At 41.5% G+C, this 26,715-nt stretch overlaps 1 protein-coding gene and 1 long non-coding RNA gene across 2 annotated transcripts in view; both read right to left on the bottom strand.

Annotated features, from left to right (window-relative positions):
- The window catches only part of gbe1b (glucan (1,4-alpha-), branching enzyme 1b), a 117,239-nt gene that overhangs the window by 45,617 nt on the left and 44,907 nt on the right, over positions 1-26,715 (bottom strand). Inside the window, exons 8-12 of the mRNA XM_032504108.1 lie at positions 25,839-25,954; positions 23,333-23,460; positions 22,920-23,018; positions 10,418-10,528; positions 10,154-10,325 (exon numbers count right to left, since the gene is read on the bottom strand). Of these exons, the coding sequence (XP_032359999.1) occupies positions 10,154-10,325; positions 10,418-10,528; positions 22,920-23,018; positions 23,333-23,460; positions 25,839-25,954 (626 nt within the window). The remainder of the gene's footprint in view (positions 1-10,153; positions 10,326-10,417; positions 10,529-22,919; positions 23,019-23,332; positions 23,461-25,838; positions 25,955-26,715) is intronic.
- On the bottom strand, positions 86-5,839 carry LOC116672535 (uncharacterized). Its single transcript, XR_004327579.1, has 3 exons — positions 5,343-5,839; positions 290-292; positions 86-95 (listed from the first exon to the last, which is right to left on the bottom strand). It is a non-coding gene; the product is annotated as an uncharacterized LOC116672535 (long non-coding RNA).

Genomic DNA, 26,715 nt, shown 5'->3' with positions numbered 1-26,715 from the left:
TCCTGCTATGCCCTGCTACGCCCTGCTACATCCTGCTATGCCCTGCTACATCCTGCTATGTCCTGCTACACCCTGCTACGCCCTGCTATGACCTGCTACATCCTGCTACACCCTGCTATGCCCTGCTACATCCTGCTACGCCATGCTTCATCCTGCTACACCCTGCTATGCCCTGCTACGTCCTGCTATGCCCTGCTACACCCTGCTATGCCCTGATACATCCTGCTACGCCATGCTTCATCCTGCTACACCCTGCTATGCCCTGCTACGTCCTGCTATGCCCTGCTACACCCTGATACATCCTGCTACGCCATGGTACATCCTGCTACGCCCTGCTACATCCTGCTACATCCTGCTACGTCCTGCTACGTCCTGCTATGTCCTGCAGTGCGACACCATAAACTACTACATTTCTATTTAGTTTTCATTTCTATTTCTAGTCATAGTTCCATTATCTTTATTATAACTATAACTATTCATCACACCCCCAACCGGCACAGTCGGACACCAAGCGCCTGGATCTGTCAGAGGTTTCTCTCTAAAAGGAAGTTTCTCCTCGCCACTTGAGGTTTCTCCCTAAATGTCATGGTAAACGCTTGCTCTTGAGGGGAATTATAAGTGTGTTATAGTGTGGTCTAGAACTGTAAAGTGTCTTGAGATAACTCTTATGATTTTGCACTATGAAAAAATTGAATTTGTCACCATTTCCGTTGGAAGGTGCATGTTTTAAACCCAGAATACAAACTTCTGCCCTCCAATAGGTGATGTAGAGTCCCAAAAACCCAACAGGCTGAAGAGTTCTTTTCTACAGTACATCATTCTATCCTGTTGCTTAACCAAAGTCATTGTGCTGCTAACTTGGGGTTTCAGTGAATAGGCGACTATTTAAAGTCACAAAGAGACACTGCGCTAACAGCCACCAGACGCCTACGCTAACCAGGGGGGCATGAGGATAATAAATAGGGACCGTAGCGACAGCAAGTAACTTTCAGTTTATCAAAGACACATATTTTCTACTTTTGAACTTTCATTTTGGCGTTTTATCGTTGTGAATAGGCTAAGTTTTGAATTTCAATTTGCACTGTGTATGATCTATTTTTTGTTACACTTGCCATCTGAGGAAAATGTGATAATAATCTGTGTCCTTATGACAGCTTATTCTGCTGGGTGTCAGCCAATGCTGATGTTTTACAATTGTGGAGCAGTTGATGACTACTAAACTACACTAATAATTTCTTATGTATAATTGTCATGACAGTGATTTTTCTTTGTCTCTTTATTTCTCTTTATTACTTTTTAATTTATGAAACGTGTTTAGCATGTAACTGCATGTTCAACCTGTGTGCGCATTTCTTTTAATGGAACTGCCTAATGATGACATGAGTTTTAGTATAAACTGACAATTAAGTTATTCTTTACCTCATAGCTTGTATTGTGTCCAACACTTTGGTTTATAACCAAATATCTGCAAAACTAATTCCCTTCAGCCTCAGCTTAACTTCTGTGTTTAGTGCTAATTAGCAAAGTATGCATGCTAACACACTAAACTAAGATGAACATGGTACACATTACATCTGCTCAATATCAGCATTTTAGCATTGTCATTGTTAGCATTTAGCTCAAAGCACCACTGTCCATATACAGCCTAATAGAGGCACTAGTATGACTGTAGACTCAGTCTTTATTAAAATAAAAAAACTCATGAAAAAAGTTACAGTAGCCTACGGAAAAGTATCCACTTTTTTCAGGTAGTAGAGTTTAGGGATTTCTGAAAGCAATATTTAATAATACATATAAAAAAATGTCACCACAACTCCAGATAACAACTTAAGAAGTTAAATGTTCTATCATAACCAATGAATGATTGAAAGATGAAAAAAGAACAAAGGAAATTTTTTTTATTTAGTTTAGGGAGGGAGTGTTCGGTCATGTCTTTTAATTCTTTGTTGAGGGGAAGGTCATGTCTTATTTTTTATGTCTATGGACAGGGTCATCCAACGTTTGTATTCATGAAAACAGCAACATTTTAAAGTGGCTTGTTTGGTGCCTATTTTTCCCATGTAGCGCTCTCAGTCTCGCCCCCCCCCCCCCCCCATCACTAGCAGATGGGCCCCTCCCTGTTTAGTCAGCCAGAGACTGTGCGATTTCCCAAACTGATTAAATCTCGCCCGCACATTTGAACAAAAAACTGCTTCGCTAGTTCCATCGTGTTGTAACTAAGACATCTGCTGAAAAAATAATTGTATTCATTAGCATGATTGCTCTACTGTTTAGTTCAAAAACATCAAAACACCAACGTACGAAAACATAGCGGACCAGACGCAAGCTTTTATTTTTAAAAGTCGAAGCTTGCAGACAGCACCAGCCGGGAGAGCATGAGACGGGAGGTCTCTTTAACTGCCCAAGTCTCCAGGTTGCAGCCGTACCCGACTCAAATATCCTTTTGGGACCTGCTGATTATTTGTGAAATTGTGCCAACGAAAGCCTTTTCAAGTCATGTGAGAGGAAGGAGTGGTCGCATGCACGCTCCCAAACCGACGCTCGTCTGAGAGATGGAGTCGTGGATAACGCTCAGCTTCGGCAGCTTTACCTATCCACTAAAGTATCCAATGACTGAGGAAGCCTAGTGACGAGTCCATAGCAACCAGTTCACATGTTGTGACATGTTGTTAGTTATTAACTAGTGTGCTTTGCTGAATGCGCTCAATGTTATATTGTTTTATTTTATGTGAATACTAGTATAGTAGAGGAGTAACTTAATATTTGAAGTAATGCAGGGAGTGTGCATTTAGTTTTCATACTTATTATGTTTAAATAACACTGTTAGTGAGTGGCTGTTAGGGGGCAGTCGCGGCTCAGTTTGAAGGTTAGTGGTTTGATTCCTGGCCCTGCAGTCCCATGTTGAAGTGTCTTTGGGCAAGACACTGAACCCTGAGTTGCCCCCAATGCTGCCCCATCGGGGTGTAAATGTGTGTGTGTGTCTGAAGAGCAGGTGGCACCTTGTACGGCAGCCTCGGCCACACTGTGTAAATGTGTGTGAATGTGTGTGAATGATGATTGGTTCCTGTACTATTTAGAAGCTTTGAGTAGTCGTTAAAACTAGAAAAGCGCTATGTAAGAACAGTTCATTTACATTTACATAAATCTAGTGAAATGGCCCCCATAACAGTGGAGTGTGATGTGGAAGATGAGAAAGCAGAGGTTAAGTCATGTATGTCATGGTTGTATAAAGCAATGGTTACCAAAGCACAAACCGGAACAGAAGGCATCAATACATTGTTGGGGAGGGTCACGCCTTGTTTCCCAATCATTTTGGAGACTCATAGAAAAATGTATTCCTGGTGAAGGGAGGGTCATGTCTATTTTGACTGAAAACCCCAAAATGAAATGAATGACGAACAGTCTGTTAAGAAGTTGCGCTAAGATTTTGCACGAATGCTAAAGGGTGACAAAAAAAACTTAGTTTGTTGGATAATGTTGGTGCTTAACTGTATGGTGGTTCCAATAATGATATGATTAATAGGGGGCAACCTTGTTTACACAAGGTTATGTCAGACAGCTTTTTAGCTGGCACATCCCATTACTCCTCTACACAGCCTTGCATCTGATAAGGGCCTGACAGTGACACAGTCCCCTCAGTAATTAGCAGCACAAGAAGGAGCCAAGGATCAATGAGCTTTCCATTGGAGGGATTCTGGCCAGGGAAGACCAATGAGGGAATCAGAGGAGACGGGAAGGCGACAGTCACAGGTTTCAGAGCAAATGCAAGAAAAAAACGAGAAAAAAAAACGCTGCAATGATTATTTGCACTTGCTAGATTGATTTCTCGTTACTGTGTTAATACACTCCCACTCCCGGTTTGCACATTAAATAGGCATTACTGGTCCAACAGCAGGGACGGGAATGACGTGTTCATCCAAAAGCACAAGTCTGAAAGCACAGTTAGCTGAGTTAGATCTCAGTGCAATTATCTATTTGAAATGTATGAGGAAGAAGCGCTGGTTATCAATTCACCGACTAAGGCCGCAGTATAATGGTTGCATTGTAGCACTCAATGAATACAAAGTGTGTGGAGAAGTTTTTAGCTCAACAATTTAGACTGTAAATCTGCAAGGTTATCTTAAGTCTCCGTGAGCCCTGAAAGTCAGAAGTGCAAGCGCTTCCATTCTGTCCCTGCTGATGTAATGATAAAACCAGTGAGGTGTTTCATTACTCCCACACCACTCGGCGCTTTAATGTCATCGACACTCCAACAGCCTTTACAGTATCCATCTCTCAGCATCCCAAATACGTGCACTCCCTTTGTCCCCTTTCTGTGTGCTGTTTGCTGTTGGTCATGGGTAAATACATGGGTTTTTTCTCTATGGTAGGCACATGAAAATTATTTGCTTACTCAAACGATTTGCTCTTGATCAGCGCTAACTAAAGGACTCTAAATGACTAAATGCCGTCATCTTAGATCTACTTGATCCCCCCCCCCATGATCACCCCATGGCCTGAACTTTGGAAAGTTTTCAGGGATGAACTTCAGAGTGTTGCAAAACTTTTTTATGTTCTGTTTCTGTATATCTGTCCTGATATTGTGTTCTTTGGAAAAGAGCATTTAATGTTCATCCATTTTTACCGTTATCAAAAGTTGATAGCACCATCCTTTAAGTCAGCCAGGCAGAGCTGTCAAAAGAGGACAATATTCCTTTTTCTGCCTTCTAATACTCCACACCATATCTCTGCTCTTCAAATCACTGAGCATTACTTTTAAATAAATTAAAGTTGGATTGTTAGCTTGCCTTTGTCTAAGTAATTGTGCCAACTTTGATTTAAGGGAATGGAGCCCAATTAGGCATAATTGTTAAGTAATCAATTTAATAAGGTGGAAATCATTTCACTTTATTTGGGTACTTTTCATGCTCTCTAAAACAGTTCTGTTAATCTTACAGAAGAGTTTGTCCTTCTATGATACACCTACAACAACACCTACAAACAAAAATGGACAAATTAACTGCATTAAAAAAACGTTTTTACAAAAATAGTAAAATGGAAATGTCATAACTGTCTCAATTATATAACTACTCACAATAGAGAGCCTTCAATAAAGAGAAAAAGCCTTCTGGGTTCAAATCTCAGTCTTTCATTTACTCTCCTGGATAATACTCAGAAAAGACTGAGACGGAATATGCAAACGAGGAAAATGGGAAGCGTGAACACACATGTATAGATAGTACATAGGTAAATATCATGCATATAGCACATATATTACTACTTAGACCAGTGGTTCCAAAACATTTTCATGTCTAGGATCCCTAAACCGACACAAATTAGACCACAGATGTTGTCCTAGGGACCCCCATCTGACAGGACTTTTGCTTTTAGATGTTTTATTACAGAAAATGTTTGAAACTCTCAACCAAAATAGTCATCCAATCTGTCATTGTGTCACTTAGGGATGGAATTATAGTGAAATAAATGATTCCTTTTTTGCTAGGGACCCACTGAAACTCCTTCAAGGACCCCGGGGGTTCCCGTACCCCACTTTGAGAACCAAAATTTACACAAGACCATCAACCACATTTTTACAAGTGGAAACTGTAGAGAATATAAACCCTCTGGTTCTGAATGAAACGCTCCTATACTCAACATAAAGTGACTAAACTGGACTTGGCTTTTAAATGGCTTTATAAATATAGTGTTAGTTCTTATATTGACTTGCATGTCCCTTTTCATGCTCTTTTATCATTGCCTTATTTAGCCAGTTTGAAGCATTTTGATCTGTAATGCATCGACTACCTAAGCCCCCTTTTTAATGGGGGGGGGGGGGGGCTAGCTTAATCAGCCATCAACCGAAACAAGAAGCTCCTAAAAATGGTTGTTATTGATTGAATTCATTGTCAAATTGACATTTTAAGTACTGTATTTTACTCACTATATAATCTCTTGATGATTCGGATGGAGCCCTGATTGGCTGAGAGTAAATGTGAAACCAAAAGTCCATGAGAGACAAAGCACCATAGAGTACAGCAGAGTGTGCCTTTAGCCAGAGAATCACATAGAAATTACTATTGACTGTGCTTTAGCTGACCGCATGGGGGTCAGTTCTGTGACATCCTTTTCATTATGAGCTGCTCTGTTATGGTTGTCCACCAGGAGCAGCTGCTTTGATTGTCCCACGCGGACAGACACGCACAGAGTTTATCATTCCTTTTATTGTGTAAGACTGGACATCGCATCGAATACCAGCATAGGAAGAAGTATTCAGATCCTTCACTTAAGAACACCAATACTACACTGTGAAAGAACTATGTTACAATTAAAAGTACTGCATTGAAAATGTTACTTAATTAAAGTATGTAAGTATCACCAGGAAAATGTACTTAACCCTAAGCCTAACCCTGATATAACCCTTAAAAGTTTCTTTTTAGAAACTGGAAACAATACAAACAGTTCTGTCAATGAACTTTGTTTAATTGGCTAACCAGCTGAGCTGCTCTGTACTAGTAGGCCTGTATACTATTGGGTGGTTTAATTTATAATAAAATGTATTTTGTGAGCAAAATGCTTAATTTGTAAAATAACTAGTAACTCAAGCTGTCAGATGAATGTAGTGGTGATTAATGTATGTATGTATGTATGTATGTATGTATGTATGTATGTATGTATGTATGTATGTATGTTTTATTTGTTTCTGTATTCTGTATATTGTATACACCATCAACTAAAGCAAAATCCTAGTAAGTGCTACCTACCTGGCAATACATTTTTTCCTGCTTCAGATTCTGATAGTTTGGACTCAGAGTTTGACTGGATCACCCAGTCACCAGGTGGAGCTAAAATGCTGCACATCACAAGTGGAAGCTGTATTTACATTAAACCAGAGAGTGGCTCATCCAAGTAAATACATTCCCTTCAACCAAGGTCATCTTCCGACAGCATTAATTATCACTTTATTATCTTTAGCAGCAGGCTTCCATAAAGCATGCCAGAGCTCAGATGATGTGTTGAAAATGAGAAGCGTCTCAACAGTGACTGCTGAGAATTGGAATCAATTTAAAAAATAAATAAAAAAATCAGGGAACCTATCTGATCGTAGAAAGCTTGTGTCCTGTTTTTCACCATCAGCTCTGGAAAGTGAGTATCAATGTCAACCCCACTTCAAAAGGTTCCTTTGATGCTTATCGCCAGCCTTGACTCGTTGGTCGCAAGCTACTTCAGAGATATATATCCATGAAAGAAATATAAAAAATCTAATAACTGAGCACTTCACCCCAAATGGAAAACAAATGACAAGGGCTACTTCAAGCTATTTTACAATGCCCATATATGGGGAAAAAAAAAAATTTGGGGATTTATTTTGTGTTTCTGGTGCTTCCACACACATACAAACTTGAAAAAAAAACATCCATGGTGTTCTGAGTGAGATCCGGTTTCTGAATGTCCTCTGTCTTCAGTCTCCAGGTGAGCTGTTCAACATCTCTACGGCTTTCTACGTCACTAGAGACGAGGTGGCTAACCGTAGCATGCTAGCTCGTTCTTAATGGAAAACACTGCTCCAACAGCCACTAGTGGACCAGAATCTCCAAAAGAACTACTTCCTGTCCCTGTTCTACTTCCTGTCCCTGTTGTGCAGGTATTCCACAAGTGGCCCTGGTCTAGAAGAAGTCTCCCAGCTGATCCTGCCTTGGACTGACCAAGCTGATGGGATCTTACCGAGCTACTGAGCATGTGCATCTCCCAACAAAGATAGGTTAGAAGGGAGATGTCTCACTCTGGAGCTACAACTAGAGAGATATCTCACTCTGGAGCTACAACTAGAGAGATATCTCACTCTGGAGCTACAACTAGAGAGATGTCTCACTCTGGAGCTTAAACAGAGACCTAAACACACAGGGTGAAAACAGGATCTGCAGCAATGTGCAGTACAACAACAATATGGTGTTTTTTGAAAATCAAACCATGTAAACCTATTCTGGTACAACCTCAAAATACAATTATGAACCTGAAAATGAGCAGAATATGGGTCATGTAAGACTTCATGAATATGCAAATCTTAATTATTGCAAAGGTAAACCTGATTAGTCTTCTAAAGCTTAAGCTTTTGTTGAACGTAGAGGACTTGAATCAACAGGAGAAAAGTTGTGCATTGCATGCAGGGTACAGTGTATATCTGTTCAGAGAACACCTAGAGTACATGCAGGGTACAGTGTATATCTGTTCAGAGAACACCTAGAGTACATGCAGGGTACAGTGTATATCTGTTCAGAGAACGCCTAGAGTACATGCAGGGTACAGTGTATATCTGTTCAGAGAACACCTAGAGTACATGCAGGGTACAGTGTATATCTGTTCAGAGAACGCCTAGAGTACATGCAGGGTACAGTGTATATCTGTTCAGAGAACACCTAGAGTACATGCAGGGTACAGTGTATATCTGTTCAGAGAACACCTAGAGTACATGCAGGGTACAGTGTATATCTGTTCAGAGAACACCTAGAGTACATGCAGGGTACAGTGTATATCTGTTCAGAGAACACCTAGAGTACATGCAGGGTACAGTGTATATCTGTTCAGAGAACACCTAGAGTACATGCAGGGTACAGTGTATATCTGTTCTGTTGACGTGACTTTAGCTACCTCACAATCTTGACCTTGATAGCACCTTACTTGTTCAATGTCACATGTATCGATGTATTACTATGACCTGATCATAGTCAGCACCATAGCTTCTTCAAAGCAGTTGTCTAGAAAACTGGAACTGAAAATAGTTGATGCTCACAAAGCAGGAGAAGGCTAGAAGAAGATAGCAAAGCATTTTCAGATGCCGATATCCTCTGTTGGGAATGGAATTAAGAAATGGCCGTCATCAGGAACAGTGGAAGTTAAAGATCTGGAAGACTAAGAACAATATCAGACCGAACAGCTCGCAGGATTGGGAGAAAAGCAAGTCCAGACCCCCGTTAGACTGACCGGTCCATCCAGAAAGACCTGGAGACCCTGGAGTTGGGCTACACCATTCCACTATAAAGAGATACTCGTACAAACATGGTCTTCATGGAAGAGTCATCAGAAGAAAACCTCTTTTCCGTCCTCACCACAAAAATCATGAACATATAGACAAGTCTGATGCAGGTGTAAACTGAAGGTTTTGCCATGGCCTTCACAATCTCCTGACCTCAACATAATGTAAAATCTATGGATAGACCTTAAAAGTGCAGTGTGTGACAGACAGCCCAGAAATCTCAACGAACTGGAAGACTTTTGGAAGAAGAATGGGCGAAGATACCTCCAACAAGAATTAAAGAGTCTTGGCTGGATACAAGAAGCGTTTCCAAGGTGGGGGGGGATCAAGGTTATTTTGAAAGTGTAAATGTTGGAAATAAAACTTTTTGTGACATATTATAAGAATGTCTAATCTGTCATTTGATGCCTTTTGGAGATTTTTTCATCCTTTCTTGGCTTCTTTATGCACATTAATATACACAAACCTCACTGTGTGGTGTGTGTGTGTGTGTGTGTGTGTGTGTGTGTGTGTGTGTGTGTATATATATATATATATATTTATATATATTCACACACAATTGCAGTATATTAGGACTAAGATTAAAAAAAAAATCGTAAAGCCAAATATGAAAACATATTCAATTTTAAATGTTATACAGAAGAGAAGGGAAGGCAAATCCTTACACTTAAGATGAACAAGGTAAGGTTTAGCATTTTTGCTTGCCAGGTGATTTAAATTAGTAATAGATTATGATAATGGTTATAGTTATTTAGCGCTATATAAATAAAATGGAATTTAATTATGATAATGCTGCCTTTAAAAAAATAAATTATTATTAATTTTTCTTACTGTGATTTTCGTTCTTGTATTTTCTACTTGTCATATTTTATTTCAGCTGTTTTTATATTCTTTAAATAGTTTTTAACTGCTCTTTAAGGTTTTATGTAAAGCATGTTGAATTGCCTTTGTTGCTGAAATATCCTATGCAAATAAAGATGGTTTCAATTGAAATATTCCAAAGGACGCCATTAAAAAACAGGATTGTATTGACATGCACATAACAAGGGGTAATACAATACTTTTTATGTCTACTCTAGTGTACAGTATCCTTTCTACGTACGTGCAGGGCTAGGTTCTCTGCGTGTTACCGGGACCACTCACCTATGAAGTTGAGGTAGCCTTCTCCACCCAGACCATGAGTGAGGAGGCGGATCATCTTATGCAGCTGTATGCCGCGGTCGATGACAGGTGTCATGGCAATCAGGGAGCTCATGTTGGTGTACATCTCCTTGTCCATCAACCAGAAGGCCAGAGTCTTATCCCCAACCAGAGCCTGAAGAGGTGGATTAGGTTTTATGACCCACCGCAAGATAATCCACACTTTATTGACACTATAAAGTGGGATCTGGGAGGAAAACCGCCTACCTGATCATGACTTTCTGCATAGGCTATGCATTTCTCTCCATAGCGCCTGTTGGTCAGTGTGTGGACGATATTGCCCATGTCCCAGTCCTCATCCTTTAACTCCTTCAGGATCTGCAGAGTGACAGAGTTGGGTTATTGAAAAAGGGTTTGATAGATGTGTAGCTGAGAGATCCATTCGGGCTCTGACTGATGTCTAAAGCTCAGTATTTCAGGTCTGGCACTCTTTCTTACCTAAGTCTTTCTTACCTCTTTCTTCTAAGTTTTTTTCTGGATTACACTTCTCTCTCAGATCAATCTCTGTTTTGACATCTCTATATCCCCACTGTGAGTTATGTCTACCTTTGAATGGCGGAAATGGAGTTTTTAATAACTTCACTACAGCCCATGGGTAGTAAGGCATCAGCTCTCCCTTTCTGAGACGGACAAGGTCAGAACCTCTCATCCAAACGGAGGGATTCGACAATAAATCCCACCGTGGAATCAATGCCCTGCCAATGGCCTGCCTACATGCACACTTCCTGCCGAAAGGAGTCATTTTCAGAGGTCAGAGGGAAACAGGGGGGCCACCAAAACATGCATCTTGAGCACATGTGCCCACACAGTGCTGCTATATAGTTCTGATAAAGAAAAAAAAAAGAACACAGGGCAGAGTAAAGATAACACCCTGACTGTAGGGTGCGGGGCAGGGAGATGATGAAATAAAAAAGAAAAATTTTTAAAACCCACAGTAAAATAATTTCAAAAAAAAAAAAAAAAATTTTTCCCCCTTAAAACCTTGGTGATAGATTTCAGCCGTTTTGGGGGGGGAGTTCGATCCATTCAGTGACAGCTGAAGTCTGCTGGTGATTTGCTGTACATGTTTGACATGTCGGGAAACCTTTATATTACTCTACGGGCCCAATCCTCCGGGAAAGACAAAAAATTTGTCGATAAAATTTTTAGAGAAGGTGGTCACCTAAATAGAGCCTCTGCCCTCTTATATCACCATCTGTTCAATTCACTCTTCTTCCCCCCCCCTTACCTTTTGTGTCCCATTTAGGCGTTCCCAAGCGCCAGAAAACCCGCCCCGGCTCCCTCACATGGTTTTAAGTTCTCAGCCTTTGACATCCTCTGGCCGGCACTGCCTCAGATCCTCGGCCCAGCCTTCCGGGTATTCTTTTGGGTTTTATTAAACACACAAACTGACAAGCCTGGTGTGAGGACCTTTTACCCTTGGGGGTAACCCCAAAAGTGCAAACGTCCCTGAGATACCCCAAAAAGGGGTTTGACAAGATGGGTTAACCCTCCCACCGGTTTTAATCTAATCTCTCCGTTTTTCTTCCTGACTGGGTGTTTATAGTAAAAATAATTTTTGGGTTTACCCTTTTCATGGGTTAAAAAAATGCCATTTGTTTATGAAGCTTTTGTTTCTGAGTGACAAATTTTTTAGAGTCAAACATTAAGTTTCAGAAAATGTGAGAGATTTAGCCAAATGTTCGGCCATTTTAACCCTAATAAACAAATGTATGTAAGGGGATGAAAAAGGAGCAAAGGGGGTATCCCAGTATTTCATTATCAAAAATAAAAAGCATATACAAAAAAAAGAATGAATAATATTTAAAAAAATTCAACATTTAATTTGGCGTTAAAAAAAAAAATCCTGAAGATGTGTAACAAAAGAGATGCTTTTACAGTTCAAGCTCTATATTTAATATTACTGTATATTGATAATGAGCAATACAGTAGAATATAAAGGACAATGAAAGTATGTGCATACTGTATCTAGTGGAATATGAGTGAAGATGGAAAAAGTTGATTGAGGAAAAAAAATAAATGAAAAAAAAAACAGGGAAATTATCAAGTACATACAGAAACATAACCAATAGAGTGAAAATTATCAACAATATAAATAGTTAGAGGTCTAACATGCACATTGTCAGGTTCATACTTGTATTTTGGGTTTCTCCTAGAACATGGTTACATGCTTTAAAGGTCCAATGTGTGGGAATTTCTCCCATCTAGCACTGAGATATATCGCGATCAACTCTCTCGCGGTAGGTATTACAGCAACTAAACACGTTACACACTGGACCTTTAATGTTCAAAAAACTATTTTTTTTTTCATACTGTTAGTCTAAGTATACCTGTAGCCCCCCTCTGTCTGAAACACTCGTTTTAGCACTTGTCACTTTAAGCCCCCATCCAGATAAGCCCAGTCTGCTGTGATTGGTCAGGGATTCAGTGTCTTCAGCATCTGCACCGCCAGCAGCCGGGGAATGACGGTACCGGCGCTGTAGCAGAACTTTCTATCTATATATAGGTTTTGGTTGGGTGGCCGTGGCTCAGGTGGTAGAGCGGTCGTCTACCCACCTGAAGACCAGTGATTAGATCCCTGGCCCCTGCAGTCCCATGTCAAAGTCTCCTTGGCCAAGACACCCCAATTTGCTCCCGATGTTGTGCCATTGCTGTGTGAATGTTAATTGAAACTAAGTCTAATGTGTGTAGTGTACTGTAGCTGTGACACCACAACGTAGGGAAGTCCTGGTGGCTCGTTTAAAGGCACAGTTTCTGATACTGTGTACATTTCTCTGTGATAAGTGAGAGCGTTGTGATACTTTACAGTATTTAAATGAATTTACAATAAAAAAATAATAAAAAAAGAGTCATGGAGATAACATTTCCAAATAACCACGGCAGATTGGTCATAATTACCAGGTGTCTACTCTCAAGACATTTTTTAAACGAAAGGTATCTTGTTAAAGCAGAATGGATAAGTAGCATCATGGAAAGATAATATATGGATAAATTCACTGGTGATAGAGTTTTAAAATGAATTCCCCCCCCCCCCCCCCCCCCCCCCCCCCCCCCCCCCCCCCCCCCCCAGTTCCAATATGAGGGCTAAACGACTGAATCTGCAGGATATACCCCGGGGATCATCCCCGGCCGCCTCCACATCCACGTACAATCAGACACTTTACACTTCCTTATGAATCATTACAATTCAATTTCACCGCAAAAAGTGGTCTGGGAGCAATTAATCTTGGAGTGGGACTGTCGGAGCGGAGAAAGGAGTGACTGGGTTGACGACTTCCCCACCACCAGCTCACCCACATCAGCCCCGACCAGCAGAGCTTCCTGGCACCACTGACACTCCACTTCATCAATGATAATGAGCAGCGCACAAATCTTACTTTACAAGCCTGCTGTCAGGAGCCAACCAGAGTGCCCAGATTAATTAGGCAGAGCCAGAAATAAAATGAAGGAAAGAAAAAACTAGCAGTGCAAGATGAGGTCATTGCCCTGCCACTGACATGCTGTGACTGATTCAAGAACCTCTCTACTACCATCATCTGGTGCTGGGAAGGACTTGGAGACTGGGGTTTGTTTAGTGGAAAGCTCTTGTTTTACATTTGGTGGCAGTCCAAGCATCCTGCTTCTCCTGTCTTTGAAAAACACTGTTACTGTTTGAGGTTGCGTTGCTATGGGGAACATCTTCTCTTTCCACGCACATTACCGCCCGAGATGAGCAGGCAATGAAGGTGTGCACCACTCAACCGCATGGATCGAGGTAATCCCTCCCTATCTATATATTTTCACCGTTTTTTTGGTGGAAATTAATGAACACTCTGCCCACGCAGACGTCTCCGCCGGAGGCTTGGCTGAATGGCACTGCTGAGCTCACCTTGCAGTTTGCGGGAGAAGGCAGTGTCTAAACCCTGCACCACCAGTTAACACCATACAAGGGAGGCATTATGAGTGAAATTATCTAATAAAATAAGCAGGATAAAGCTGAATTGCTGACGTTAAACGAGGCAAGCGGAGGGTGACGCCGGCTGAGGGGGTCAAAGAGAGTGGGCGCCCCTAAAAGGCTGACATGTTTCCATAAACAAGCTAACTCCATCAGTGCAGCCTGAATTGTATCAAGTCATATTAATTGAAAGTGATTCCACTATGATGGACAGAGCAAAGGATGTGCACTAGAAATGGATCACCCCCCCCCCCCCCAACAAATAAGAAGAGAGTTGTCCAGGCTGAGATTTTCATTCAATTAAAATAAATGGAGGAACAAAACACAAATCGGGACAATTGACTCAGAGGTCATGCAGTTGAAGAGCTGTGAGAAGCAGAGGGATGCTGGAGAATTCTCGGCCTCGCCTTCTCTTCTCCTAGCCGCGACTGGCGAGCCCTCCACCTCCTCCGTCTCTAATTGTTTCAATTACATCTCAATCTACTGGAGCTGGAGGGAAGGGTGCTTGTTAAATTAGAGGGCTTTTGTAACATTATCCATTAGGAGTGACAGCATTTTATGGTCATAATCAGATCGAATCATCCAAACTTGTGCTGTGCGCCTTATCTGCTCCTCATTAGGATATCTTAATTTTTCACAGCCTGTTGGTCCTAACAGGCTGCTGCAGCCAGTAAATGAGTCGTATCAATCAGTCATGCTGAGGACCAAACACAGCGTGAGGCGCCGCTCCAGGAACCGGGAGAGATTCATTGGTGCACACATGTGAATCTATAAATAAGCTCACAGCCGTGTTGAGCTGTCTCTTTGTCTGTCTCTCTTTCCTTCTGTCTGTCTGTCTCTATTTCAATCTCTATTTCTGTCTGTCCGTCTGTCTCTATTTCTTTCTGTCTGTCCATCTCTATTCCATCAGTCTGTCTGTCTGTCTGTCTGTCCATCTCTATTTCCATCAGTCTGTCTGTCTATCTCTATTTCCATCAGTCTGTCTGTCTGTCTGTCTGTCTGTCTGTCTGTATTTCCATCTCTATTTACGTCTGTCTGTCTCTCCATCCATCTATCTTTTCCTGTCTTTCTGTCCGTCTTTCTGTCTGTCTGTCCATCCAGTATCATGAATGCCTACCCTCCCCGCTCCATGTCTCTCCCCCCCCACTGGAGGCTCCACTTCAGTCCATTCAAATCCCTCCCTAATTGACTCTGTGTGAGAAAAGGCAAGGCTGGCCCTGAGTGCACTTCACTGACTATGCCGAGGCATGTTCATATCAATGCTCCCCTGAACAGAAACACATGCATTTGGCGGCTCGCTTGCTCTCCTTAAGCTTTACAATTCACATGATGTCAAGTCTCCTCAGGGAGGCAACAAATGGAATTGAAAAAAATGCAACCAGAAGAAGTTAAAGAAAGGTAAAAGCAGCGCCAACCTGTCCAGAGGCGACCCGAGGATAATCCTGTAAAACCTTTGGTAACTTTAGAGCAGTGGTTCTCAAACATCAAGGACCCTAAACTAACAGAAACTAGACCACGGTCTAAGGGTCCCCATATGATAGGACTTTTAATTTTAGATGTTTTGTTAAAGAAAATCTATGAATGAATCTATGAAACAATGTGTTAATTACAGATGTAATTATAGTAAAAATATGTTATTTCACTTATAGCTGGAGACCCCCTGTAACCCCCCTCAACCCCCACTTTTGAGAACCATCGCCTCAGTGGTGCAGCACTGCCTGACGCACAGCTATTGCAAGCACCGCCGAGGAAGGTCAAGACTAGGACTCTCTTTCTCCCCCTGCCTTCCTCTGCTACTCGTTTCTCCTCCCTCCATCCTCACTACTGAGTAAAGCCCACCGCTGTGAGCGACAGACTTGATTAACGATGCATAGACTTCCCCCATTGAGAAACACAAGAAACTGTAGTGCAAGAGGATGCACGCTGCGCTGAGGTCACACACTCCGCTTTGCTTTTTCACCAAAATATGAGTAAATATAACTTTCAGTGTGTAGAAGTTGATAACAAGGCACACTTAGATACATAACCTCTTCAGGCATTCTGCAAAATGCATTTTTCCTCAAATATCAAACAAAACGAACGATAAAGAAAAGTCCTCTTGCCCTAAACGCACGCACAAACGCACACGCACACACACACAACCTGTTGCTTGCCTGCATTCCTACAAATGTACTTTCTTAAAGCTCCATAGTGTAACTTTTTGAGTTGAGTCTTAGCAACAAAAAACCTGTTCTTTCACACATACGTATGTGCGCATTCATGTGTAATCAAGTAATCAAAGTATTCTTGTAAGCGTAGAATCTGCCATTTAGATTGACTCGGAAAACATACGAGTGACTCGCCGCCATGTTGCGCCTCCATCTTTAAAATACATTCACCAAACAGGGACATACAGTAATTCTGCCTTTCTCGCTTTTGACTTTTACACACTGGCAACGTGACGAATGCCAGGGAGGAGGAGAAGATTACTCACGAGTCCCAACTGCTGCCGGCAGATTTGAAAGCCTGTTGTCATGGAGGATAACGGCTATTCTCTAGGACATGTAACAGAGTCGCCAAGTTAAAAAAAAAGAATTAAAACAACAACGCGACAGGCAAAGCAACGAGACAAAAGTTAATGTTGGAGTGGCTTTTCCAAGATGGAAAGATCTCATAAGGAGCAAGGACTTTAAAAGGGACGCCGAAGTTCCCTGCTGTCTTCTCTAAAGGTCATTCTGCCTATTCGTGTAAATTCAAAGTTTTATAGTTGCTTGGCTAACTATAGCATGGTTGTGCACAACGCTAGAATGACGTCTAGGACACTTTTCCATATGTGTGGTGATTTCCCTGGCAGACCACTCACATCATGTAACACAGACCAGCTACAGCTGGAACAGCTGCGTGTAACCATGGAGATACTAAGAGATCATTTTGGATTCAATTACATTGTTCATACTGCTCAAAATTTTTTATTTAAACACACAAACCTTGCTTCTGCACTGATACGCCATATATTATATTAATAATATTAGCTTGCATATGTATGGGAACCTGATAGCTGATTGGAACGGGAGGGGCTAGAAAGTAATATGCAGTTGGTTGTCATATACAATGTCACCGCTAGATGGGACAAAATCTAACACATTGTAGCTTTAATAATAGTAATTTTTCCCTTTTTATAAAACACTGTGGCATACTGACGATGGGTGACATTTCTCACTAATACAGGCTTTGAGGAAACACCAGGGGAACATGTACTGATCCCAAGTACAGTAAATCTAGCCAAGTTCTCCAGAAGAAGCCAACAGTGCTCCAAAACAAGGTTGAAAAAAAGCTTTGGGAGAGCAAGTCTGCACGTGTGCAGCAGGGTGTTGGTGCCAGCAGAACAGACAGCTATAGAAACATTCAGATATAGAAATATATACTTTATAACTTTTCTGGCTGGGTAGGCATGCTCTTTCCATGTGCTAACCTGCGTCAGCATCATCCAGTTATGGTCTGTCATAGCTATAAACAATGTTTTCCCATTGTGGGCCATTAAGTACTGCCACAGTGGCAGTTTGGGCTCAAGTGGCGAGCTAAAGGGTGCTTCAACAGTTGTTGTGGAAGGACGGAGAATATTTGGCGCCCAGAATTGCCCATCCAGTCTGAAGCAGTGCTGGGTGGCAACACATCACTCAATGGCGTTATTACGTTTGCTGGTAACAATTGGACATGTACTCTTTCAGTTTTAGTATAAATAAATATTAAGTTGTCCGTGTTCTTGTGCTATTCGAGGTACTGTTTTTGAGATCATCTTACCTAAATATGTATCAGATTGTGGTTAAATGATCTAAAAATGATCTCCCATCACTGTCCCCCTGCTCATCTTGACACCATTTTTTGGCCCAGCTAATGACCTATTTTATACACTAAATCCGGTGTTAAAACTCTCCATAGACTTTTAAGGGGGGAGGATGATATCCTCCATAATAAAGAGTCCACCTCACACTCCTTTTAAGTCCACCACGTTTGCCCAAATAAAAAGTTTGTGTCAATTATGTATGGGATTTAAGAATCAAATCAGAAGCAGTGAGTTTTTTCCGTCAAACGTTGTACAGCATAATATAATATACATTATATTTCAATTTAAAGCTTTAGTGTGTAACATTTTGATATTATTGGACGTCTGTTACATTCAAGCCATTCCAAAATGGGTTCTCAGCTCCACACACCTCTCTCTGGACTTGTCAGTATGCGCGATTGCGGAAAGCTTGCGCCGTGTGGCCGCGCCAACACTGTTGTTGTCAATACTTAGAATTCCCCAAGGGGGAGACAGAAACCCCGCACTATAGCTTTAATGTTATCAACGCTGCCATTGTGAGCTTCCAGTTAATTTAAACACTGTTGTTAAAGAACATTTAATGATACTACTTTAGTAAAAGGTTTTTTAATGATACTTGAAGATAATTGTTATAAGCATATTTTAGTTAGCAATCATTGCTTCAAGTTGTACAAAGCATATTTCTTAAGCAACATTCTGATGTGACTTAACGTTATCAGCAAATGAATAATACTAAAGGTCCCATGACATGGTGCTCTTTGGATGGTTTTATATAGACCTTACTGGTCCCCTAATAGAGTGCGGATCGGGCCGGATTTTTCTGTCCGAGCCCGGCCCGCGTCCGACAGAGCAGTAACCGAACCCGACCCGAGCCCGACAGGCATTAAGATATTTATGTCCGAGCCCGACCCTAGCCCGACACAGTTGAAATCGCATTTGTTTCTCATACTAATGAGATTGAATGTTTGTGTGGAAAGCCCGCTTTTATTAAGCAAGTGTAGGAAGGCATTCGGAAATGTCAACAGATGAGGCATCAATGCACACGGGGCAACAAGCGCCATTACCTACATAATAAGCTGTTTTAAATTCAAAATGTTCAATGCCTTATCGCGCTGATGTGACCGAGCCCGACCCGAACCCCAGCATCCTTTCTAAAAATCTGTTCGAACCCGGCCCGGCCCGTCGGGTACCGTCGGGTCCCGTCGGGCTCGGGTCGGGTATCCATCCTCTATCCCCTAATACTGTATCTGAAGTCCCTTTATATAGACCTTACTGGTCCCCTAATACTGTATCTGAAGTCTCTTTATATAGACCTTAGTGGTCCCTAATACTGTATCTGAAGTCTTTTATATAGACCTTAGTGGTCCCTAATACTGTATCTGAAGTCTTTTATATAGACCTTAGTGGTCCCCTAGTACTGTATCTGAAGTCTCTTTCCCAAAATAAAGCCTTGGTCCAGAATTCCAGCCACTAGAGCCAGTCCCACAATGAGCTTTCCTTAGTATGTGCCATTTCTGAGTCTGTAGCTTTTGAGGAGGAGAGAGGGGGGGCAAGGTGGAGGCTGGGGGTGTGGCCTTGACCAACTGCCACTTTGCTCATTTGAAAGCCATGATGTTTCTCTCTCATGGGGGGCAAATTCTCTGGGCGGGCAAAGCAGAGAAAGGGGACGTAACATTGCCCCTTATGACGTCATAAGGAGCAAGATTCCAGATCAGCCCATCTGAGCTTTCATTTTCTCAAAGACAGAGCAGGATACCCAGGGCTCGGTTTACACCGATCACCATTTCTAGTCACTGGGGGGCCATAGGCAGGCTGGGGGACACACATATTAATATTAAAAAACTATGCTCATGAAGTGAATTTTTCATGCCCTGGAACCTTGAAATATATACGTTCTTACCGCTACACATGCCCAAACTATTATTTTTGTTTAGTCACCTGCTATCGCGGACACAATGTCTTTTACTTCAGTGGGCGTTTTTCGAGATGTTTTTGTGTTCGAGTGTGCACACATTAGCTCCATTTGGTCTGGAAGAGAGCAGAGCAAAGAGCTGCACATTATGTTGTATGGCATGACAGATGGTAACCGTACAGTCTGGGGAAGAAACATGGAGCAAGTGTAAACTCTGACAGGAGGCAAGAAAACTGGTCTGGAGACTTCATTATTCTAAAATAAGCTTTTCCTCAGTACAGTACAGCCAAAACTAAAATGAAAAGACAATGTGATTAATATATGAAATAATGTGCTACACAGTACTACTACTACAGTGGGACTAATGACACTAAAATTAAAAAAATAAACAGACATAATGAAAAAAACAAATTAAAGCAAGCTCAAGGCATCCTCCGTACGCCGTTTTAAACCCCTTCTTTTTCTTTTTCATCTTCCTATCTAATTTTAGTTTAAGTTCTTCCACTTGGTCTTCAGGGTTTTTGAAGTCACATTTCATCTGTAAGTAGAGCGATGCTGTCTCTTTGTGGACCAACGTGACAAAAGTCCATTCAGAGTTTCCAGGATTGAATCGATGAAGACAATAAGCACCGAGGTGAACAAAGACTGACGATACACGCGTGATTGTTTTCCAATTTGCTTTGCACAATCATCTCCACAAATGAACAAATATTTACCCTATTTTAACCCCATACACAAATTACACTGGAGCATTGTCACATTAAAAACAATTGAAGCTTAAAAAAAGAAGAAAAAAAGCCATTAGAGATCTGGTGAGGGAAGTCGCCGCTCAATGAAAGCCTGGATTCTAGGACTACAAACCGTCATGCTCTATTGCCATTACATCAAATTTATTCATGAAAATTCCAATAATTTCAATTTAAAATTATATATTTTTTTATATTTCTTCACAGCTTATTGTTCCTAGTGATAGAGGGAAAATAATTGACCCGCTTCTTCTTGAATTCATTACGGCTGAAATTATTCTCTGCACTGGCAAATGAGGGGAGGGTGATAAACCTGCTGGCTCAAGGGTTTGTTAGTTGATCTACGAAATGTTCATTATCAAACTGGTTGGGAAAAATGATCAGAGCATTGCTTTTCAACAGACAAATAACCTTTGCTTTGCCATGGTGTAAAGCTACCTACCCCAAGGACAGACATTTCAGACTGAACAATGAATCAAAGTGAAATGTAAAGCTGACTGCCAGCCCATTCAAATGCTCCACTTAAGAGAGAGAGAGAAAAACACTTTGGCTTGGATCGGTGACTAGATGACCTTTAAGTTATCATTATGAAAGCTTGGCTTTCTTTGACTTTTATTGCTTTTAATTTAAATAACAATGATGTCTCTGCCATCATTTATTCATAATGCTGTGTTTGAAGGGATAAATAATGACCTTCCCATTCACACAGCTGGTAGGATTAAGAAGGAGAAAAGGAAAAATAAATTAACACTGCTTTAGAAAAACCACAAAAACCTTCCTCAGTTGATGGGGGGGAGCAGAGAGAAACTTTAGACCACTTTCTCTACAGCAAGAGAGGTCAAAAAAATTCATGTGACCTGTTCACACCTGACGATTGTTATTTTCATGGAAACAGAAGTGTTACCATAAAAAACGTGAAAGAAGATATCCTCACTTTGATCCTTTAATCCTAGTTAGTAGTCTACCAGAGCCTTTCTTAATAAATGCATTTTTTATGTTATTCTACTATTATTTATATATATTTGAAGTTCATCTTTTAATATTATTTTATGCACAGCACTTTGAGCTGTTTTAAGTACAAAAGATGCAAGAAAATGAAGGTTTTCTATTATAGAACACCATCATAGGAGCAGGGTGCTAAAAACTCTATTGTATAGTACAGTATTGGAATTATTGAAACAATGAATGTAATTGAATAAAGCAAGTAATCAATATGTAAATTAATTAATAACTTGGTTCAGTTTGATGCCTATACACTAAGTGAGCATAAAGAAATATAATGAAGCCAAAACCCCTTTTAGTTTAATGCATGCTAATGCTAAAACGCAGCTAACTACAGCCCGTCCTGTACAGTTACAGTAAATCTATGACGGCAACATTGTAATTAGGGCTGCATGATATGAAGAAAAGATCTAATTGTGATTATTTTGATTGATAGTGCTATTCCCATATGATCCATTCTCATTTTCATTGCAAAATGTTAAAACAATTCTTTTGTAATATGTAATATATAATGTAATATATTGAGATTTGTGGCGAGGATCTGTACCAAACAATGTTTTCTTTAGCCTTCGTCTTCAGAATGGTCTGACACATATTTTGACTTTAACAAATATTGCAACCTCCTTGGAACTTGGAAGTAACTTGCCCAACACTGATTATAAGCTTCACCAAGGAATATTCTTTAGCAATATTGTCATGTCATTGAGTGTATTGTTTAAGTATAGACAGGAACTTTGCATGAGGATATAAGCATTCATAGAGTACTGCTACCTTTCAGGAGTCAGTCAGTGCATTTAGTTTTCACGTGTATTAAGCATCCTCGTCCATTCAGGTTACACTGGAGCACAACACCATGCAGGTTCCTCCAGGAAAATACCGTGCAGGTCTTTGTGACACTATGTTGCTAGACAGGTTTTACACTTGAAAGCTTCTTTAAGAAGGCTCAAACGCTTAGCAACAGGCTCAGCTGTAATACAGCACAAGAGTGTTTAATGCCTCCTAACATGCCCTGTCACTGCCATGGTCTGTCATCCCTGTTTTGAGCTGCATTCTGTTTTCCCTCCACTGTATTTGTGGCTTATAGAGAAGTTTCTTGGTGAGCAGAGACCTACAGTGTCTATAAAGCAACTAGGAAAGGGGCGGCCTCTAGCCCGGGTTCGAGTCCGACCTGCCTCCCTTTTCTGCGTGTCATACCCCATTTCTTTCCCACCTTTCCTGTCTTTCCACTGTCACAATCTAATAAATGGAATCATTTTCCAATTATGAAACAACAGAGGGCAAAAGTTAGATTAAATAGAGGTAAATCATCTTACCTGAATCCACTTATCAGGAATGGCCATAGCCAGTCGGTAATCAAAACCAATTCCTCCCTCTTCCACTCCTCTGCAGAGAGCAGGCATCCCCGACACATCCTGCAGAGAAATCACACCATTTCATATCACATTTTCCCTTTGTGTGCACACGTTTCTCTCCCAGTAGTCAGCCAGGATCACATCAATGCCACTCCACAGCTCGCATATTAAAAGGGATACAAATCCTATACCACAGGCCAAAATCAGAGTGACATCCCAATTTCCTTTTTGCATTACTTCTTAATTACACCAATGAATACTTAAGTGAGCTATGCCTCACTAATAAGTGCTTTTAAACAATAATAGCTGTGGGGAGTGTCATTGCAAAGGAAGAGAATGCTGCAGGTGGGTTGTGTTGTAGAGCGTGTTTTTACCTCTGCAACAGTGATGCAGTCAGGATAAAGGGTATGAAGAATGTGATTGGCAAGCATCAGGTAAACCAACGATTCTTCATCCACCTGTAGGCCAAAGTACTCACTGTAGTCCCCTGAGAAGCCCGAGCCTGAGGAGTAACACCCACACAGTCAACACTCATCATGTTTTCCACCCAGACTTCTAAAGACCTTTATTCCTCACTTTTTCTTTGTTAAATGCTGCTACTCTTTTACATCATATCTTTCTCTGTCTGAACAGTCCTTAAAGCGAAGACATACAGTGGTGCTCATAAGTTTATGAACCTGTGCTAAAGATTAGATTAGATTAGATTAGATTCAACTTTATTGTCATTACACATGTACAGGTACAAGGCAACGAAATGCAGTTTGGGTCTAACCAGAAGGTCAATAGCAGTAAGTGCAGGATATACAATGGTTCCGTAAGTGCAAGACATGGATATGTAATGAATAAATATAGAAAAGAATACTATTATAAACAGAGTTTTACAGATGGGTTTGTCCTATGAATACAAAATATAGATAACAGGTATTGTGAGCAAGATTTACAGCTAGGAATTTGGTGGATATTACTATAATTGCAAATTTTTTACAGATATGTGCAAACAGCATAATATACTAATGAAATAAGGTAAAGTTTGGGCAGAAACTATCCGAATTAAAGTGCGGTGGAAAGTAATTGCATATTACAGTTAAAGTACGGTAGTGCGGATGTAAATGTAAACAATTGGTACTGTATATAAATAAACAGTCAGCAGTGCAAATGAAATGTAGGTAGTGCAAAAGGTAAGTAGTGCAAAAGATGCAGATGTAACAGTCGTTACTATAGTAACAGTCAGCAGTGCAGATGAACATTATAATATTGCAGATAACAAAATGGAGGCAGGTGTGAGGAGGGAGAGGAGAGTCTGTCAGTATATGAGGGGAGTGGGATCAATGAGGATTAGAGTTCAATAAAGAGACAGCTCTGGGGAAAAAAACTGTTCTTTAGTCTGCTGGTCCTGGTCCGGAGGACCCTGAAACGCCTGCCGGAGGGCAGGAGAGAAAACAGTCTGTGGGCTGGGTGAGAGGAGTCCTTCAGGATGCTGCGAGCTCGATGCAGACAGCGTTTCCTCTGGATGTGCTCGATGGCGGGCAGTGGAGTCCCGGTGATGCGCTGGGCGGTTTTCACCACCCGCTGCAGTGCCTTGCGCTCTGCAACAGAACAGCTCCCATACCACACTGTTGCACAGTTTGTCAGGATGCTTTCTATTGCACAGCGATAGAAGTTCACCAGGATAGTTGAGGAAAGCTGATTCTTCCTCAGTGTCCTCAGGAAGAAGAGGCGTGGTGAGCCTTCTTGACCAGGCAGGAGGTGTTGGTTGACCAGGACATGTCCGCCGAGATGTGGATCCCCAGAAACTTGAAACTGAGACACGCTCAACAGCCATTCCATCGATGTGGATGGTGTCGTGCGTGCCTCTTGGCTCCTTTCTGAAGTCCACGATGAGCTCCTTGGTTTTGGTGGTGTTGAGGAGCTGGTTATTTTCAGTGCACCATGTGGCCAGGTGCTGGATCTCTTCCCTGTAGGCAGTCTCATCGTTGTTGCTGATGAGACCAATCACCGTAGTGTCGTCCGCAAACTTGATGATGGAATTAGATTCGTACACAGGCTTGCAGTCGGAGGTGAAGAGGGAGTAGAGAAACGGGCTCAGCACACAGCCCTGTGGTACACCAGTGTTGAGTGTGATGGACGTGGAGCAGTTGGAGCCTGATCGAACATTCTGGGGTCTGTTGGTAAGAAAGTCCAAAATCCAATTGCACGTGGAGGTGTTGATGCCCAGGTCTCCAAGTTTGGCTATTAACTTAGCCGGGATGACAGTGTTGAATGCTGAGCTGAAGTCAACAAACAGTATTCGTGCATAAGTGTTCTTATTGTCCAGATGTGTGAGCACAGAGTGCAGTGCCATGGAAACCGCATCCTCTGTGCTCCTATTGCTACGGTAGGCGAACTGGTGTGAGTCCAATGTTGATGTTAAAGTTGACTAAATAGAAGAATAAAAAAGCATCTTTTGGCAATTGATCTAAATGCCTTAATTAAAAATAAATAGCAAAGATCCAACCTTCAAGGACACCAATTTCCTGTGTGAATGACTAATGTTAAAATTCCCATAGAGGCAGGTAGGTGGTTATTATTAAAGGCCAGTTATTTCATGGAGCAGGATACTATAAATCCTGATAAAGTTAGGGTTAATTCATTAGGCAACAGTAACACTATAGTGTCCTTCTGTTTCTTAAATTGAAACAAGCTGTATAGATCAGACATGTCCCCACATGATGGCTGGGATCAGTCAGTCCTCTCAACACAAACGCCTGATGGCCTCATTCTTTAAGCTTCTGGAGTCTGTGGTTCGTACTGCACTGTGGGTTTCAAAAGAGAGGAGGATGACATGCTTCTCACACACACACACACGTCCTGAAATAAGAGATGCACAGAAACCAGCCTTACCGATGCCATGGTGATGGTACAGCATAGAGGTAACACCATCAAATCTGAAGCCGTCAAAGCAGTACTCCTCCATCCACCAGCGCAGGTTTGACAGTAGGAACCGCATCACTTCCCAGCTAACAACCACACACACACACACACACACACACCACACACACACACACACACACACACACACCACACACACACACACACACACACACACACACACACACACACACACACACACACACACACACACACACACACAGCTGTGAATAACTCACATCTTATCATGCATTTTAGGCACCAGAAATTAATTTTCACCGCTACAGGACATTCACTTATTGATAACCAAAGCTCCATTATGTTGGAGATGGAGTGTTGGTGACAGGAGATGGTGTTGATACTTTATTTATTCTAAAGGAAATTTTAGGCATGACCACTGGCAAAGGTTTAGTATAGCCAGGCCCATCACTTTGTATTTGAAGTGATAGGATTTAATGCTACACAGGGGTAAACAAACACCGTGCAGGGGAATTGAGTTATTTCTCCCGAGGAATGAAATAAATGCTTCTACTCGCTTTGGCTTCCATCTTCAACGTATGACGAGCTCCTCTGTCCTACAAGCAAGAGGGCGAATACTCCAGAAAGAAATGGGTGAAACCAACAACCTATCTGGATATGAAAGCAGCACCTGTGCCTGGGTTTCGGTGCCCATGGTGTACAAAGTACAAAGCATGCAAATGTTCCCTGTGCCTGCTGGCTGGACTGAGTTGGCGGAGGCTGTAGGAGGTGGATTCCATAAATGGCTCCAGCTCCCGTTCCTGACTGAGCCATGGGAGAGTGATCGGGATCTGAGCCGCCACTCAAGGCAAAGTACACTACGCATCTCACC

This window comes from Etheostoma spectabile, chromosome 3, assembly GCF_008692095.1.
Source record: "Etheostoma spectabile isolate EspeVRDwgs_2016 chromosome 3, UIUC_Espe_1.0, whole genome shotgun sequence".
NCBI classification, from domain to species: domain Eukaryota; kingdom Metazoa; phylum Chordata; class Actinopteri; order Perciformes; family Percidae; genus Etheostoma; species Etheostoma spectabile.
The sequence above is the reverse complement of the archived record's forward strand: the minus strand, read 5'-3'. Positions and strand labels throughout refer to the sequence as shown.